Below are 17,595 nucleotides of genomic sequence, written 5' to 3' on the forward strand. Positions count from 1 at the left end.
CCCCCCCCCGGCAGGGTTTATCTATAGCCCTGGCTGTCCTGGAACTAACTCTGTAAACCAGGCTGGCCTCGAACCAAGAAATCCGCCTGTCTCTGCCACCCAAGTGCTGGGATTAAAGGCGTGTGCCACCACCACCCACCTGTTGATAGCAGTCTTAACTGACTACAACAAAACAAAACAATCCCCTTCAACGACATTCCTTACTCAAACGGGGAACGTCTGTCAACCAACTTGGCTAGATGCAGCCGATCTGCAGACCTAGCAATAACCATTGCCACTGGATGCTTGGCCTCCAACGAAAGAATAATGTGTGTTTTGAGGCAGCAGCAATTCCATCTCCTCCCATAGCACCGCCCACATGAAGGAAGAAAAAGTCACATGTTCAAGTCCTGAGTTGGGAGCCACGGCCCGCCTTTAATGACATCAGAGACACTTTGCTGCCTGTCTCCTCTAAGGGCATAACCTAACTCCGGGATCCAGTACACCCTACGTGGCTGGATTCGATAAGCCAGGGGTGGCCGGTGGTGCTGCAGCGCGTGCAACGGGTTAAAGCAGCGGTTCGGAGCACAGCACTGTACAAATCCGGACCTGCATCTCACCAGCTACGGGACCTCAGCTAGGCTCCGGACGCGGGCTTTCCGCTCCAGCAATATCCTGGCCACGCCAGGCCTCGGTTTCCCCGTGCCCTGCCCCTCCTGGACACAACGCCTGCTACTTGCCGCCCGCCAGTCCTCACCTGCTAGTCCTCCCTTCCAAACTTCACAGCCAGCATCGTCGCCCAGGCGACCACACGCATATCATACCAATGGCAGTCGCGGAAGTCCGTAGGCTTGCACAGGAAGTCCCACCCAGGCTGCGGCGCAGGGCATGCTGGGACGCATGCTGGGAGTGGGAGGGCGGAGCCCTAGCTAGGCTTTCAATTTTCTCCAGGTTCCCTGGGTTATGTACTTAGTTCCTGGTGTTCTGGGTTTGGATGAATGATCAGTGTGTCAAGTACTTTCCCGTGTATAGCGTTTTCGGAGACCATAACCTGGGACCACCAGAAGTGGACATTCACTGAGGAATATTCTGCCTGGCCAACACATCACAGAGCTGCTGGCTAAGGGGAGTGGTGGGGGGTCTGTCTCACTCTTATGAAACAAAATGCCAATCGTATTATTCACAGCTTTCTTAATTCTACTATCCCTAGGAAGCTGGGTCTTCCTAGTGCCTATTAATGCATCTGAGTGGCAGAAGCATGCAATGGCCTGAGGCTCAAGGCTGGTGGAAACCAAACCTGGCCAGTTGCCAATTTGTGGAACCTGGGGAAGGCTGTGGTCTTATGGAGAACTGACTAGAAGCCACCTAGAAGCTAGAAGTCACCTGCAACACTACTGGAGTGGGGACAGGGTCCTGAAAGCAAAGAATGATAATGCATCCCTTTAATCCAACATTCACGAGGCAGAGGTAGGCATAACTCTTGTGAGTTCAAATCCAACCTGATAAACAACATAGCAAGTTTCAGAACTATATAAACCCTGTCTCAAAAAAGAAAATAAAGAGTCATATCAAGTCTGGCCCAGAATTGGGTTTGGCCAGAGTGAGCCTAGGGCATTAAAGGAAACCTGTAGGTTTCTGGTGTAGGACTTTCTTGGATGGGCAAACCTGGTACAAACTGTCAGACAAATTTCCCTAGGGTACTTTTGTTTCTTGAGACAGAATCTATATAGAACAGACTGATCTAGAACTGTGATCCTTCTGTCTTTGTTCCACAGTACTATAAATAAAGGCACACACCACCATGCTCTGTGGTGCTTGTAAAATTTTAATCTAGGAACACTTCATACATAAATGAATAGTGCACAAACAGTTGTGCAGCTCTTATCCCACTCACTTGCAGTGGTGGAGAAAGGCTGAGGGCTCCGCCTGACTGCAGCTCTGCCTGGAGCCCTGTGGGCCTGGTCTTCCTATGTGCCCTGCCACTTTGCACTCTGATCTTCTGAGTCACTAACACCCACAGTGGGGGTGGGGACAGCTCCTAAAAGGCTGTAACTTTCCTTGTGAGTTCAAGGGCCCAGTGGCTTGATGCCTTGTCTGATGACTTGTTGCTGGGCTTCCATCCACCCAGCCTCAGTGTGGAGCTAGGATGTGACTTATCCAGCATACTGACAATGTAGTGACTCTTGTGATATGCCTGACTCCAGGGGTCAAGAACCTGAGGGTCTGATAAACCAGCAATGACAAGAACATCCTCGTGAGATGCAGACCTTGAGGTTAAAAGAGCAGGGCAGCTCTAAGCATGAATCCCTGAGAAAGCCGGAATGACAAAGCATTATAAATGATCTTCAGGATTTATTTAGATAAGAAAGCTGTCGATTTCAACAGGAGGGGGAAAGGAAAAATTTAAAAAAAAAAAAACTCTATAAGAAAGTGGCCCCCAAACCTTGACCCCCTCAGCACTGCACAGGGTGCTGCTTGTCTTGCTTGTCCTTCAAAAACCAGCCAGACAGCCCAAAGAGCTGGTGCTGACCTCCCAGGTGAGTGTATGCTTTAATTCCAGTCTGAACTGCACTATGCAAAAGGCACACAGACACATTAACGTGCATCAAAATCGACAGCCCCACAGTAGTGTATAAAGTTTTGCAATGTGCACAATCTGTGACCTTGGTCCTATGGTCCTGGTGGGAGGACAGCAGCATCTACCAAGTGGTGCTGCCTCAGTGAGGCTGCTGACAGCAGGAGCCATCCTGTGAAGGCACAATGTCAACCACCTGCTAATGAGGCACTGAGTGACAGAAGGAGTCCCTGTACAGGCTGCTTGCTTCCACACTGGCTCTCTCAGTGTTCCCCTTGATAAAACTGAGGCTGAGCCCGAGCTCATCCTATAGCTAAATTTGAGAGGACAGTGAAAGAAGCTTCTTACAAAACTGTCGTTCCAGCTTTAGTGATTTCTAAAAACTGCTGGGTTTTATAAAAATGTCTTCTAGTATACCAGTGAGTCTATCGGACAGTGGGACTTCATGTAAACTGTTAGGTGCCACTGGAGGGAAGGAGCCCTGTACTGCAGTGGCCAGTGACATGCTTTGGCTGTGAAATGCTCTGGTGAGGACTGCATAGATAGGAAGAAATTTGGAAGATGTGTGGTGCCTTTGGCGCAGAGGTGATGGGACCCAGTGGCATGCAGAGCTTCTCAAGAGTCTGCTTCATCTTTAACTTCAGTAATTCTGTCGATAGACTTGAGGATTTCAGCAACAAGGTTCAGTGTCTCTGCTCCAGACACCAGTTGCCTAAAAGAGAGACCAGGGCCATTATTCCAGCTCTACAAAAGCAGCCAGAGACAGATCTAAAAGGAGAGTCCAGGGAGATCCACCATGGTTTGCCACATTGGACTCTTGTGTAGCAGCCCTCAGGCCCAAGTGCTTGTGCACTGGCCTGCCACCCTATAGCGAAGCTCCAGGAACGCAACTAAAGATGGTGGGCTGGAAGCCAGACAAGTTCATCAGAAACTGCTTCTGAAGTTTGCTTTTTGCTGAGGCCAAGCCAATGGTGCAGTACTTGCAATGATGTGGGCGGCAGTCACCCTGCAAGCCACATCTCTAGTCATGAGAACTACGCTTTTGTGTTTAATAGGTCAGATGAATTAAATACATCTCGGCAGGTTTAACAAGCAGCAGCTTTGGTGAGTGTCTAATCACCATTATCAACAACAACTGATTAGCGCACAGTATGCTCACTGTGGCAGACTTCTGGGTGGGGGGAAGTTACTCCACCCCCCTTTAGTTAGAGCTGCAGCATGTATAGGTAAGAAGCTGGATTCGGGGGGCTGGTGAGATGGTTCAGTGGTTAAGAGCACCGACTGCTCTTCCAGAGGTCATGAGTTCAAATCCCAGCAACCACATGGTGGCTCACAACCATACTTAATGAGATCTGATGCCCTCTCCTGGTGTGTCTGAGGACAGCTACAGTATACTTACATATACTAATAAATAAATATTTAGAAAAAAAAAATTGGAGAAAATGATTTAAAAAAAAAAAAAAGAAGCTGGATTCGGAGCCATGGCACCATCCACACCTATTAGTTGAAAGGTTCTCTGGAACAGGTTAAAAATAAAAATCCTAAAATGAGCATGATAATGCATACCTTTAGTTCCAGAACTTGGGAAATAGAAGCAGGAAATCTGAGTCTGAGGCTAACCCGGTCTACACATAGTCCCAGAGCAGCCAAGGCTATACACAGGGAGATTTTGTCTTAAAAACCAAAACAAGGGCTGGAGAGATGGCTCAGCGGTTAAGAGCACTGACTGCTCTTCCAGAGGTCCTGAGTTCAAATCCCAGCAACCACATGGTGGCTCACAACCATCTATAATAAGATCCAATGCCCTCTTCTAGTGTGTCTGAAGACAGCTACAGTGTACTCATATACATAAAATAAATCTTAAAAAGAAAAGGCGGGGAAGGGCACTGGAGAGTCGGCTCAGAGGGTAAGAGCACTGACTGCTCTTCCAAAGGTCTTGAGTTCAAATCTCATCAACCACATGGTGCTCACAACCACCCATAATGAGTTCAAATCCCAGCAACCACCCATTATGAGATCTGACACCCTCTTCTGGTGCGTTTGATGACAGTTCCAGTGTACTTATGTATAATAATAAATCAATCTTTGGGCAAGCAGGGACTGAGAGAGCGGGGCAGACCGGAGCAAGCAGAGGTCCTAAAATTCAATTCCCAACAACCACATGAAGGCTCTAACCATCTGTACAGCTACAGTGTATGCATATACATAATATAAATAAATCTTTAAAAAACAAACAAACAAAAAACCCTCAAAAAACAAGCCAGGTGAAGTGGTGCATGCCTTTAACTCTATGCTGAGGCAGAAGGACCTGAGTGAATTCAAGGTCAGCCTAGTCTACATAACTCCAGGCCAGTTAGTGCTACAGGGTGAGACCCTGTCTCAAAACCAAAAGACTAATCTTGCTTGATTGCCTTAAGTGAGCGGGTTAGCACCTTTCCCTTCCTGGTCTAGTCAGACTGTAGAGCTAGAACATCTGGTAGCCAGGCCATCTGGGGACTCACTTTATGGATGAATGTGCACTGTTCATGACAACATGGAGGTTCTGCAAGGCCACATCAGTATTCTGCTTCACCACGGTAAGACTGGCACCCTGGCCTGACCGCAGGGCTTCATTTTCTCGCCTGTAGTTTGAGAGCTGTGCCTAGAGAGAAAGGTGAACAGTTAGTGCTCCAAGGCAATTCAGCCACACCTCTGCATCACAACAGGCGCAGATCTGGACATGGGGATGAGCCTGGCCTTAGCCTACTCAAAACAGGTACTGCTTGCCCTGTAGACTAGGCTGGCCTTAAATGGCCTCAGCCTCCTGAATGCTCCAATTATAAGCAAACATCACCATGCTTGGCTTACATTATTTCTTCCTCCCTGAACTCATGTCTAGGAGACTTAACAAAGCACAATAACAGCTAAACCTTTCTTTTTACTTACCTGAAGCAAATTTATTTCCTGTTTCAGCTTCAAGACATGATTTTCTGCTTTTACAGCTCGTTTCTGTGGCCCCCAAAAAATAAACACAATGCACATCACAAAGGGTGTGTTAATACAGGACACTTACCTCAACAGACAGCAGTGAGCTATAACCTACCGTCCTGATTACTCTACCCATGGATGTCCACCCTTGGGACCTGGGCTCACCAGCATCAGGGACCACCCACCCCAAGGGAGAACCCGTTCACAGTGTCAGGGTATGCTGGCCTACCACAGTACACACACTCAGCATGGTGAGAGCTGCCTGCTGACCTCAGGGTCCAGCTGTGGACTCTGGCAACAGTAACAAGTGCTCTTTTGCAGCAGCAGTAGCCCGTCCCCTGCCCACTATCCCAGAGCAGAGCCCCTCCGTACGGTCATCAGTTCGAGGTTCTGTTCGACTTGCTGGACTACTGACTCGAGGTCGTGGAAGTCACTCTCCTCCTTGATCATCTTCGCCTCCAACTTCCGTTCGAGCGTCCTCACCCTTAATAAAGGAAAAATTGAGTTGAGTTCTCCAGACCATTGTCAAGAATTCTTCTAACCGCACTTTAGCCTGATTAACTGGCGAAACCCCTAGAGCCCATGGATGGAGCAATGACCTCCAGCCAGAGTAGCTTCATGCTCCCGGTGGAAGGCCCAGGTACCATTTTCTCAAGCTCTGCCAACCAAGACAAAATCCAGCTGTGTCTTAACAAGACTAAAACAGAACAGGGAAGTGTGAAAGTGTGTTTGCTGCTTTAGGGTTACGGGTGACAAGCAGCGAGGCACCTCAGTCCTTGGAACCAGGCTCCCTGAATGGTAGAGGAGGCTTTTAAGGTGATGCCTAACTACAAGTTTACATACATTTCTGTTTGAGTTTCAGAGAAGCTCTGAACCTCATTTAGCTTTCTTCTGAGCTTAGAGTTTTCATCTTTCAGCTGTAGAGAAAAAAAAAAAATCCTCATTAGTCAGCCAGTATGTCTCCCTCCCAAGCGGAACACACTTTCTGTTCTTAAATATATTCTCTTGTCAGTCTGGAGGTAGAACCTTCTGCACTGGAGGCAGGGCTGGAGGTGAAGACACATCCCATTTGTCCGTGAAATGTCTTGTTGAGACAGCACCTCCTGCAACCTAGTTTGCCCTCTACTTGTTCCTATGTAGCCAAGAATGGCTTTGAACTTCTGTTCCTCCTGCCTTCACCTTCCAAGTGCTGGGATGACAGTTGTGCACTTCCATGCCCAGCTCTGGAACGAAAACACCCCAGTCAAATGGGACACCCTCAAGCCCTTAGTACAGAAGATGACTTGTGGCCACACACTTCAATTTTTCTAGGTGACTATGGTTTTATGGCCTTCCTTCATGTGGGGCATTCAGCAAGATGACTCTTAGACGACACTTCCAATAGACCAAAATACACTTCATGCTAGCTCATGTTTGCTTGCCTGTGAGCTCACTACAGTGTTTCTCAGCCTGCTATACTAATTGCACAGCCGAAACCAAGCCAGGGGCGAGCTCTCCATTGAGAGATTCCTTTTTCTCTCTTATCTTTCAGCATTCACCTAACCCAGGACTTCCCAAGTGCTAGGAAAAAAACTACCACTGAGCTATCTGTATCTCTAGGTCCTTCTTCAGGGCAATTCTACAAGCCATTATATGAGTAATTGCCTTGACTGTGGCATTGAGCCCAAGCCACCCAGGAAGCAGACGACTGCAACTCCTCTCTACAAGACTGCTCAGCTGTGTTGGGTGCCGCTGTGCCCTCACTTACTGCTTCATAACTTATCTGCAACGTCCGCAGGTGTCTGTCCCCTAGGGATTCTTCATGAGCCGAAAAGTCTGCGTTAGGACTCCCAGCTGGGGATGCTGGGGAGATCCTGGAGTCAGCGTCACTCAGCGTCCATGGGGGCAAAGACTCAGGACCTGCCAGCTCTGATGTGTTAGAAAAAAAGGAAAGGTAGGTGCCACAGGGCGATGAGTTCTGTGTGGCTCTAGAGGAATGAGTCTGCTCCACAGCAGATGGCAGGTAGGCTCTATTCCATCCATCTTCTTCATCCTCCTCTAGGTTGCTGGCTCTTGTTGGGTCTTCAAAAAATGGCTGCTGATATTCCAGGCCATATCCCGTGGGTTGGGAGGCAGGGGAGCTGTGGTCTAGTCCCAGTGGGTGCCTTGAGGCTTCCTAAAAACAGTGGAGAGAAACACTGCAGACCGGAAGCCGACGCTCAGCCTTCGCTATGCTCCCACAAGGAAGGCCCATCTCATCTACCAAAAGGGGCCAAGCAGATGTTCCACCCATAGTCTCTCCATCAGTAGCCATATCTGTCCTGCTTTGCTCCCCCACACTCAAGTGTCTGTCTCCAAAGCTGTAAGTTAAAAGAGATGTCCTTTAAGGCAACCACTGACAGCTTCCCAGATGTACCTTCGGGTAAATTCGGCTGGTGGTTGTATCTTCTTTTGACAGGCTGAGGTTCTTGGTTTTCAAAAACTCTTTGAAGGAGAATGGATTGGCTTCTTCAAGATCTTCAAGTTTGTCACCTGAAATAACAAACACCACAGAGACTGTGAAAGGGCCCTCAACATCCCGTGTTACTATCACATTTCAACTGTGACTCAACACTATACAACAGGAGAACTGATCAAAGAGGTTAGGGAACAGGCCCACTCTGGCAGGTTCTCACCCTTTGGCCTCTCTGAGACAGCCCTTGCCACCTTAAAACAAAAAATGCTGTGCCAAAGATCAAGTCCAGGGGTCCACCCATATTCAGGTGACTGGTCTACCTCTGAGTCATCTGCCCAGTTCCCCAGTAAAGCCTGTAGACTGCTGAGGCGGACTTCACTCCACATACTCAGTGTGAGCTGAAGGCTACTCCTGTAAGGGATTCAAAGCTCCTGAGATGCCATAGTGCCACCAACTACTCTGTGCCATCCTTTCCTCTGACCTTTTCTCCAAGTACCCTAGTTGACCAGCCTCTACCTCCACACCTACCAGACTCAGCTGCTTATGTGGGTCTCATAACATAACGCCTACATCTTATGAGGGTGTCGGGCTTCTGTGTGACTTGTATCCTGCTGCCTCTGCACCTCCCAGGCACCTGTGACATCTTAAATTATTTTGCCCTCACACTCAGTCTTCAATCTTGGGCGCCCACCTCCACTGCTCTTTTGGGTTCCAAACTCTGTCATCCTGAAAGCCCATGGCCAGACTACTGCCGGGAAGAGGAAAAAAGAGAATCACTGAGCTACTCTACCTCCAAAGCGCGTCTCATGGGCTCCCGACGGACCTTGTTTAGTACATTTCCCCTTTCCACAGCCAAAATCTGCAAAAAGACATTGTCAGCTCACCGTGATCACAGCAAGCCTTATGACTGCAGCGTTTGTCCAGGGAGGTAAAGACCGAAGATGCCTGACTCCCACTGACAGGCTCTGGTCTGGGACTAGAAGGCTGTCTTCTGAGGCTGAACGCAATAAACTACATACTCCTGCGCGCTCTAAGAGCAGCTGCAGGTGGAACGCAGACCCACTAGGTCCAGCCCCTGGCCTTTCCCAATCCGGTGGGCTGAAGTGGTCTTCGAGCTCCACTGGGCACTGACCTTCCTGCCTTGGGGCGGGCGGGCGGGCTGTGGGGTGGGATCCCCGCGCTGCCCAGCTCCGCACTGTGGCCGGCGCCCCGACTCTCACCTGTGTCTCCTACCGAAGCCAGCACCGGGCTGGGCACATAGCACATAAACGTCGGCCGAAAGCCGAAGAGGTGGGGATGCAGGTCCCCGCCATGGGGGCGCTCACAGTCTAGCTGGGGGAGACAAGACCGGCGCTCATAGAACGCAGGAGCTGTAAGCGACAACGAGAGCGGCTTCACCGCGGGCCGCCGCTGCCCGCGCCCCCCGGCCCTGCCCCGGCCGCGCGCCGCTCACCGTCCGGAACCACGAGGCTCCGCGTCCGTGATAGTGGGGGCGCGCCCTGCCGCCGCGCGTAGCCCGACATCGCCGCGCCCTAGCCCGGCCGCGACCCCATGGCCCACAACGCCGTCGCCAGCCCCTGCCTCATCCGGCGCGGCGGGCCGGAAGCCAGCGCCGAACGCCGCGGGGCGGGGTCAGAAGCGGAAGTGACCGCAGAAGCGCGGCGGCGCGATGGCGACGGCAGTGTGGGCGGCTGCGCGGCTGCTTCGGGGATCTGCGGCGCTGGGCGCGCGGCCCAGGTGAGCCGAGGCTATTGTTGGTGCGAGGAAAGGAGGACTCGAGGGAGTTGGTCCCGGGGGGAACTGGAAGAGAAGAATGGGCCCTGGAGCAGAGCACAGGCGCCTTGGGCCTGGAGAACGAGCCGGGGAGCCTGGTTGGGAGAGGTCGGCAGAGTCAGTGGGGCTGAAGCCTTCCAGACCAAGGCGAAGCTCTGAAGGGCCGGCCTTGCCCAGGCCCCTATGCCCAGGAACTCGTTTCTCACACAGCCTGCTGTTCGGAGTGGGCAGTGAAGACCCAAAGACCGGGATTGGAGAGATGGCTCAGTAGTTAAGCCTACTGATTGCTTCCCCTGGGTTTGGTCCCACTTGGTGGCTCACAACCATCTATAACTCCACTTCCAGGGCATCCTCTTTTGACCTCCATGGACAGTAGGCATGCCTGTGATGAACATACATCTGTGCAGGCAGACGCTCAAACATAAAATATGAATAAATAGCTATATTTGGTTACTCTGCTGTAGGTTTGGATCTCCTGCACACAGACGGTTCAGCAGTGGCGCCACCTACCCCAGCACCCCCCTCTCTTCTCCCTTACCTGGAGTACCCAAGCCTATTTTTGCTACAGTTGATGGACAGGAAAAGTTTGAAACCAAAGTTACCACTCTGGACAATGGGCTTCGTGTGGCATCTCAAAATAAATTTGGACAATTCTGTACCGTAGGAAGTAAGTTCTATTGGCCATGGTTTTGAAAACTTTCTGTTGATTAAATGTTTTGAATATCTGGCTTAACCTGTTAATTTTCTTTTTATTACCAGTTCTTATTAATTCAGGATCACGATATGAAGCAAAATATCTTAGTGGAATTGCTCATTTTTTGGAAAAATTGGCATTTTCGGTCAGTGTCTAGTTTGTAATTTTTATAAGTTCTCAGTTTTTCTTTTCTAAGAATTCGTATTAGTTAATGATCTGGATATGACGTTGATGCTCACAAAAAACTTAGGACATAATTTTGTGTGTTTGAAAGCAAATGTAAACTTAATGTTTTCTGTTAAGTTTTTGGGCTACTTACTTAAGCTTAATTATTTTTATAGTCTACTGCTCGATTTGACAGCAAAGATGAAATTCTGCTTACACTGGAAAAACATGGTGGTATCTGTGACTGCCAGACCTCAAGGTATTTTATGTTAATGTATAAATGTCCTCGTCATCCTTGGTCAGAGTCTCTTGGAGTCTCTCTAAAAATTAACAGCATGCCTGATGGAGTGCTGGGGACAGAAAGCATACCATCCTAGTTTCTTCTCTGACATCCTTTGAACTTCTAATTGCCCAGGCCTTTACCTGTGAAGAATGCTAAGCTAAACAAGCAGGCTGCTTACAGCTCTCTGAGGCTGGGCATGTTTCCATGTGAACCAGTTTTCATTTAGACCAGCTGGTTGTTTGTGCAGGCCTAGGAAGCCTGGAGTGAGAGACCTCCTCTGCGAAGAGGGGAGAACCAGCTTCAGCCGGCTCCATAGTATCTTAGGGAAAGCTTCACTGTGGGCAGTTGTGGCTCCTTTAAGGCCTTCACACCCAAGGAAGAGGTCGTGGTAGAGTCTGCTGGCATGCAGGGCCTCGATCCCTGTTGTTATCTGCTGTAAACCTAGCACCTGCTATTGTGGCTTATTTCCTTCCAGAGACACCACAATGTATGCTGTGTCTGCTGACAGCAAAGGCTTGGACACTGTGGTGGGCCTGCTGGCTGATGTGGTTCTGCACCCCCGCCTGACAGGTGTGACTCTGTGGCTGGGTGGGCCAGAGGAGCTTTGGAAGGACTGTAATTTCCTGTGGGGAGGCACTGTTAGAGCCAGTCACTCATGTGCCAGTCATTGGAGAGTACTAGCGCTTAGACAAGCCTGTAGTGTTGTACACAATGCTCCATACTTCCATATATCTAAAAGAGACCTTAAAGGGTTTACTAAAGTTCTGTTCAGAAATGTCCCTCATCCTGTGTGTAAACAAGAATGCCATGCCTACAGAAGTTTCTCTTGCGTGGCAGGACTTGGATTCCTGTTAGGAGGGTCCAGGAGGGAACAGCAGCTAGTCCCTTTGCTGAGTTTCATAGCAGCCTGGCCGAATGGCTCCAGCTGAGGAACGGAGCCCTGACTCAGGTGCTGTCTGTTTCCTAAATGTTGCCATGTTCACCTTGTGTCCTCACAGCTGGATTTTGGGACAGACAGCAGGTGAGGCAGCTGAGCTTGGAGCAGGTTAAAGGTCTACAGAACAGACCAGGACAAGAGGCCCGGGTCCCTAATTTTCATCTAGCATCCTCCCTCATAGGTGCTGCAGTGCTTTCCCTAGTAGATGACTATAGCACCTGGCCAGGCTCAGCTGCTCAGGGTCAGTGCTGTCTTCTTCCTTGCTGGTTCAGACCAAACCTTTGTCTGGACTCTTACAGATGAAGAAATTGAGATGACGAGGATGGCTGTGCAGTTTGAACTTGAGGACCTGAATATGAGACCTGACCCAGAGCCACTGCTCACTGAGATGATTCACGAAGTAAAATGGGAGGCCACATGTGCCTCTTCCTGCTCCTGGCCGTGCGGGTGGTTAGGTTTACAAAACAGGCTTGGCTTTGTGGGTTTTTTGTTTGTTTTTGGTTTTTGTTTTGTTTTTGAGATAGTTGCTGTTTGGTTCAGGTTTGGTCTTGAATTCGTAGTCTCCGTGCCTTGGTTTCCTGAGTGCTGTGTTCTTCTGAGCCTGCCATGTCTGCAGTGGTAGCTGTTCCCACTTAGGGTATCAGTGGGAGAGCCATTCCATCTGTGTGGCTCTTCTATGTGTTTTTCAAATTTTCTCTCTTGAGGTAAACTTGCTGCTTCTAGAAACACATGGAGCCAAACTAGAGATAATGCCCGGTCTTTTTGTTGCAGATGTGGTTATAGGCCATGTTGGAGACCTGATATTTTTTCTCACTTGGGTTTGTTCTCCTCCTGCCTGCCTCAGGCTGCTTTTAGGGAGAACACAGTGGGCCTGCACCGGTTCTGTCCTGCAGAAAACATAGCAAAGATTGATCGAAAAGTGTTGCATTCCTACCTGAAGAACTACTATACTCCTGACCGCATGGTGCTTGCTGGAGTGGGTGTGGAGCACGAGCACCTGGTGGAGTGTGCCAGAAAGTACCTCCTAGGAGTTCAGCCTGCCTGGGGTGCTCCTGAAATGGTGGACATTGACAGATCAGTGGCCCAGTACACTGGGGGGATCGTCAAGGTAACTCAGCAGGAAAACTCTCAGTTGTTGTGCCATTTATCCTCTGAGTATGTGCTTTATGCTTCTCCTTAGTGTACAATCCAGCACTTTGACAGTATGAACACATCCATGTTCAAAGCAAGAGGTGACAGGGCTGAGGTCACCTGGTGTCTGGTTGAGTGTGGCTGTTTTCTTAGAAGTTTGCTGGCCTTATTGACATGTGTCTGGTTGTGTGCAGGTGGAGAGAGACATGTCAAATGTCAGCCTTGGCCCAACCCCAATTCCAGAGCTCACACACATCATGGTAGGACTGGAGAGCTGTTCCTTTCTGGTGAGTCCAGGTATAGGTCAGGTGCACCAGTGGGGTCAAGCGACTGTGTCGGACTGGCATTGATTGGTGTGCCTCTGCATTCCATAGGAGGAGGACTTCATCCCTTTTGCTGTACTGAATATGATGATGGGAGGAGGGGGCTCCTTCTCAGCTGGAGGGCCTGGCAAAGGCATGTTCTCCCGCCTCTACCTCAACGTGCTCAATCGGTGGGTGCTAGGCTGCTGAGAGCACCGGCTGTGCTGACACCTTCAGCTACCCTGTCACCTTCACTGGACACCATATGTCCCCTCACAGGCACCACTGGATGTACAATGCAACCTCCTACCACCACAGCTATGAAGATACAGGCCTCCTGTGCATTCATGCCAGCGCAGACCCAAGACAAGTGAGGACAGCACTGCTGTCTGTCTAGCCCACTCCATTGTACACTCTTCAATAGTGCCAGAGCTCTGGGTGGGGAACAGGGGATGCCTGAGGGATCAGCAGGCCTGGCTGCAGTTCACACCCTCATCTCTTGTTCTTTTGTAGGTTCGAGAAATGGTGGAAATCATCACAAAGGAGTTTATCTTGATGGGCAGAACGGTGGATTTGGTAAGGCCTGGAGCATCCCTTGCACCCGATCTAGCAAGTCCCACAGCTGAAGGAGCGGCAGGCCAAGCCTCCCTAGTGCTTCCCAAAGGGCATTGTCCCTCTCTAAGTTGTCCCTACAGAATGGCCCTGAGCTAAAGCATCATCATACAAGACAAACAGTAATGCACAGTTTCTATGTCTTTCTTAGTTCCATTTTATGTTGGAACCCAAGTTTTTGTTGAGTTTCTATGTGTAGGGCTAGCTGTCCTGGAACTTACACTGCAGGCCAGGCTGGCCTTGAACTCAGAGCCACCTGATTGGCTTTCCAACCACTGGGATTAAAGGTGTACATTACCACTGGCTGTCTGTCTTTTGGTTAATGTTCGGAAGTTTTGTTACTTCCTGGGCCAGAGCTTATAAAAGCAAGGTGATTTGCTCGAGCATGCATTTTGTCTTTCTGCATAGTGCAAGTTTTCTTCAGTGGTCAAATAACACATACTGGCTTTTTAAGGAGGAAAAGGCAACATTATTGAAAAAATAAAAATCTGCTTAGAAATGAAAACTACTGCAAAGCAAAGCAATTAATGTATATGCATCTCTATGACCTCAACTCTCAGGAAGTAGAGGAAGGTGGTGATGAGTTCAAGGCCAGCCTAAAGTAATGTAACAATAAGACTGTCTAAAACAAACCAAGGTCTGGGTCTGGGGTGCATGGCTCAGTAGTGGAGAGCTTACTAGGTATGCTCAAGACCCTGGGTTCCACCACCAACACAGCCAAAATTAATGCTCTATATTTCCACTAATATCTTGATAAAATGGTTTCCACTAAAGTCAGGTCTATTGAGATAAATATATAGTATTAAGTTTGCCTGAAATTGCATAAGTCATAAATACCTTGCATTAAGACAAGCACTCATAAGGTAGCCAGGCTGGCCTCAAACTTAGAGTTCTCTTGCCCCCTGCCTCCTCCTGAATGCTTGGCTTACCGGCAAGTGCCTACACCCCCAGCTTGGTCTGTCCCTTGTGGTCCTGATTCTTTGGTGCCACATTTGAAGTTCACACCTGGCCAGAGGCTCAACTGTTGATTCTGCTGCCTCCTTGGTAGCACCATGTGATAGTGGCCTGGGTCCTGTTTATATGCTGAGCACCAAAATCTTTGCTGCATCAACAACCTCTGGTTTCCTGTGCAACCAGGTGTGGCTTCCTGATGCATGTTGTTCTGTGATTCAGTCAGCAGAGACTGGACACGGTGTTTCTGTCTTGGGTGTGATGAAGGCTTTTCCAGTGTAGTTCCTCCCATGCTCGGAGTGTGCCAGACTGCAGACCAGACTGGAACAGCCCCTCCACTCTACTCATCTTTGGGCACATGGAGGCCTCTTTACTGGGACATATTTGGGCCAGCCCCTCTACCCACTTGAGCCAGCTGTAAAGGTGACTAGTGGTGTTTGGTCCTCAGGTGGAGCTAGAGCGGGCCAAGACACAGCTGATGTCCATGCTCATGATGAACCTGGAGTCCAGGCCTGTGATCTTTGAGGATGTGGGGAGACAGGTGTTGGCTACACATTCAAGAAAGCTGCCCCATGAGCTATGTACACTCATTCGTGAGTATGCCCAGAAGCTTGGTTTGGGCTCATTTGAGACTGTGCCCTGATGCAGACAGACAGACAGATGAGTCTCCTGTTATCTGCCATACCACGAGCCTGGGCTTCCCCAAAGTCCTTTCCAAGCTCCGTCCTGTACTAATTATAATTAGGCTCTTCAGCCTTGGAAGGAGGTGTGGAGGTAGTGGTAGAAGAGTGTCACTGGGCTGGAGTAATGTAGCTTGTTACAGACTCTGTCCTGTGGCTCTGGCAGTGTGTCTTGTGGTTTGTGGTTAGTCTTCTGAACTGGGTGGGAAGCTTGGAACAGAACTGTAAGTAGGGGCAGCTTGGCTGTCACCTGTCCTCTGAAGATAACTCAGTCCACCTGCCTGGGTTTGGGAATCCTGGTGGTCTGGGACAGGTGGATTGACCTGCCCTCATGAGAGACCTCATCTTCTCTAGAAAAAGCTGACCTCTTTGGGATTCTAGAGGATGGGTTGCTGGGATCCCTTCTGAAGGCCATGCTCACTCTGTGTGTGTGTGTCCTCATCTGTCTGTCTGCCAAAAAGGACATGTTACTGCGGGAAGGAGTCTAGATTTTATTTCTTCAGACTGGAAAATAAAGTGAACTTATGACAACCCACTCTGTCTAAACATGAGCCTCCTGATGGGTGGCTATGCCCCCCAGTGTTGGGTTGTTTTTAAGTCTCATAGACGGACTCACAGCTTAGACTCGCCTTAAACCTTTCTGTTTAGCTGTGAGTGTGCATTACCCTGCTTGGCTACCCTCATGTGTTTGAAAATATTTGCTGCTGCTGTGGCTTAGGGGATTTGAGATAGGGTCTATCTACTGTAGCCCAGGCTGGTGTTGATCCTGAGCCTCAAGCCTCCTGCTTCCCCAGTGCTTGGAGTACAGGCATGCCTATTCATCTTGGAAATAATTTTAAGTCACTGTAGTTCCCCACCTAATGGGAACTCACTTTGCCCTTTGACTGATGTACCCTGGTCTGTCCCTCAGCAGCCTCCCCTTCCCCATGGTGGAATGATGTAGATCAGGGCTCCTCGGCCTGAGTGCTCACACACACTGTCGGAGATGGAGATGGAAACCCTGCTCTTGCCCTCACTGCCGCTTACTCTGTTGTAGGCAATGTGAAGCCAGAAGATATCAAGAGGGTTGCTTCCAAGATGCTCCGTGGCAAGCCTGCTGTGGCTGCCCTGGGTGATTTGACTGACCTACCCACCTATGAGCACATCCAGGCAGCACTGTCCAGCAGAGATGGGCGCCTGCCCAGAACATACCGGCTGTTCCGGTAGAATCCCTCAGGGCAGGCTGCAGAGTGCTTGTGTGCATGTTACTGTTGGTGTGGACACTGCATAAGGATAGCCACTCTGTGAACACTGAGTGCCAACAGTGAAACTCTGGAAACTTGAATGAAAGTTACTGTTGCCACTGCACCTTCGTGTCTCTCAAACACATGCTGCTTGTTCTTCATCTAACAAGTGTTTTTACTGAGTGTTTGCCAAAGCAGGTGCTGTCTGCCCCCTAGACGTCTCTGGAGCAAGGAAGGCTGGGAAAGATTAGAAGTCTCAGGGCTCAAAGCACTGTGCTCTGAAAGCACGCAGGGCCTCCCCACTGTTAGGACCACAGGCATAGATCGTTGTACTCATTCTTTTCCCCTCAAATAAGATCTCACAGTATAGCCCTGACTGGCATGAGACTCGCTATGAGATATAGTCATCTCAAACCCACAGAGACCCTCCTGCCTTTGCCTCCCAGGTGCTAAGATTATAGGCAAGTGCTACCACGCTTGGCTGTCTCATTTCTAAAGCTTAAGTTTTTTAACAAGCCTGAAGGTATTTCACAGTCTTTTACTCCTTTGAGATAGAATTCTACTTAGCCCTGGCTGGCCTATAACTCAAGATAGAGATAAGGCTGGCCTCAGTGATCTTGTCTTAGCCTTAGTTACTGGTCTTCCAAGTAAGAGTCACCATGCCAGTTGTATCTCACAATTATTTACAAGCCCAGTTTTAATTTCCCATGTCATCTGTCATCTGCACTATTTTAAATGTTTAACTTTCCAACTGAAATGCCCTCTAAATATAAAGGCTATCTAAATGTAAATTGTTGTGGCTGCACTTTGACCCCCACCCCCAAGATTTTATGATCTTGATATCAGGCCAAACTGAGAAATTCGAAGATTACCCCTCAGTCTTTTCTAA

General features: G+C 49.4%; 3 protein-coding genes across 10 annotated transcripts in view; 1 reads left to right on the forward strand and 2 right to left on the reverse strand.

The window, feature by feature from the left end:
- Nucleotides 1-1,009, reverse strand: part of Snapc4 (small nuclear RNA activating complex polypeptide 4) — an 18,253-nt gene extending 17,244 nt beyond the window's left edge. For 2 of the 4 annotated variants that reach the window (XM_031369423.1, XM_031369420.1), the window contains exon 1: nucleotides 737-1,009. The gene's annotated coding sequence lies outside the window, so the exon portion shown is untranslated. Of the gene's footprint in view, nucleotides 1-204; nucleotides 229-736 lie in introns of those variants that run through there. The other 2 variants (XM_031369425.1, XM_031369422.1) reach the window with 2 other exon arrangements.
- Nucleotides 1,010-1,794: 785 nt separating this feature from the next.
- Nucleotides 1,795-9,590, reverse strand: Entr1 (endosome associated trafficking regulator 1). Of its 4 annotated transcripts, none has more exons than XM_031369439.1 (10): nucleotides 9,409-9,590; nucleotides 9,176-9,325; nucleotides 8,746-8,814; nucleotides 7,917-8,032; nucleotides 7,269-7,676; nucleotides 6,365-6,438; nucleotides 5,894-6,005; nucleotides 5,480-5,542; nucleotides 5,056-5,195; nucleotides 1,795-3,266 (listed from the first exon to the last, which is right to left on the reverse strand). In XM_031369439.1, exons 1-10 carry the CDS (start codon nucleotides 9,476-9,478, stop codon nucleotides 3,170-3,172), a joined length of 1,299 nt encoding a protein of 432 aa, XP_031225299.1. In that variant the 5' UTR covers nucleotides 9,479-9,590; the 3' UTR covers nucleotides 1,795-3,169. The 4 variants fall into 4 exon arrangements, with proteins under 4 accessions (XP_031225299.1, XP_031225301.1, XP_031225300.1 ...); XM_031369441.1 differs by having other exon boundaries at nucleotides 9,176-9,287; nucleotides 9,409-9,551; XM_031369440.1 differs by lacking the exon at nucleotides 9,176-9,325.
- Pmpca (peptidase, mitochondrial processing alpha subunit) lies at nucleotides 9,442-17,497 on the forward strand. Of its 2 annotated transcripts, XM_031369437.1 has the most exons (13): nucleotides 9,442-9,692; nucleotides 10,193-10,395; nucleotides 10,488-10,567; nucleotides 10,764-10,846; nucleotides 11,346-11,440; nucleotides 12,107-12,207; nucleotides 12,652-12,915; nucleotides 13,133-13,225; nucleotides 13,313-13,431; nucleotides 13,520-13,610; nucleotides 13,754-13,816; nucleotides 15,252-15,396; nucleotides 16,520-17,497. In XM_031369437.1, exons 1-13 carry the CDS (start codon nucleotides 9,625-9,627, stop codon nucleotides 16,687-16,689), a joined length of 1,575 nt encoding a protein of 524 aa, XP_031225297.1. In that variant the 5' UTR covers nucleotides 9,442-9,624; the 3' UTR covers nucleotides 16,690-17,497. The 2 variants fall into 2 exon arrangements, with proteins under 2 accessions (XP_031225297.1, XP_031225298.1); XM_031369438.1 differs by lacking the exons at nucleotides 9,442-9,692; nucleotides 10,193-10,395 and having other exon boundaries at nucleotides 10,512-10,567; nucleotides 11,348-11,440.
- Nucleotides 17,498-17,595: the final 98 nt, after the last annotated feature.

The sequence above is a fragment of the Mastomys coucha genome, unplaced genomic scaffold (assembly GCF_008632895.1).
Source record: "Mastomys coucha isolate ucsf_1 unplaced genomic scaffold, UCSF_Mcou_1 pScaffold15, whole genome shotgun sequence".
Lineage (NCBI taxonomy): Eukaryota > Metazoa > Chordata > Mammalia > Rodentia > Muridae > Mastomys > Mastomys coucha.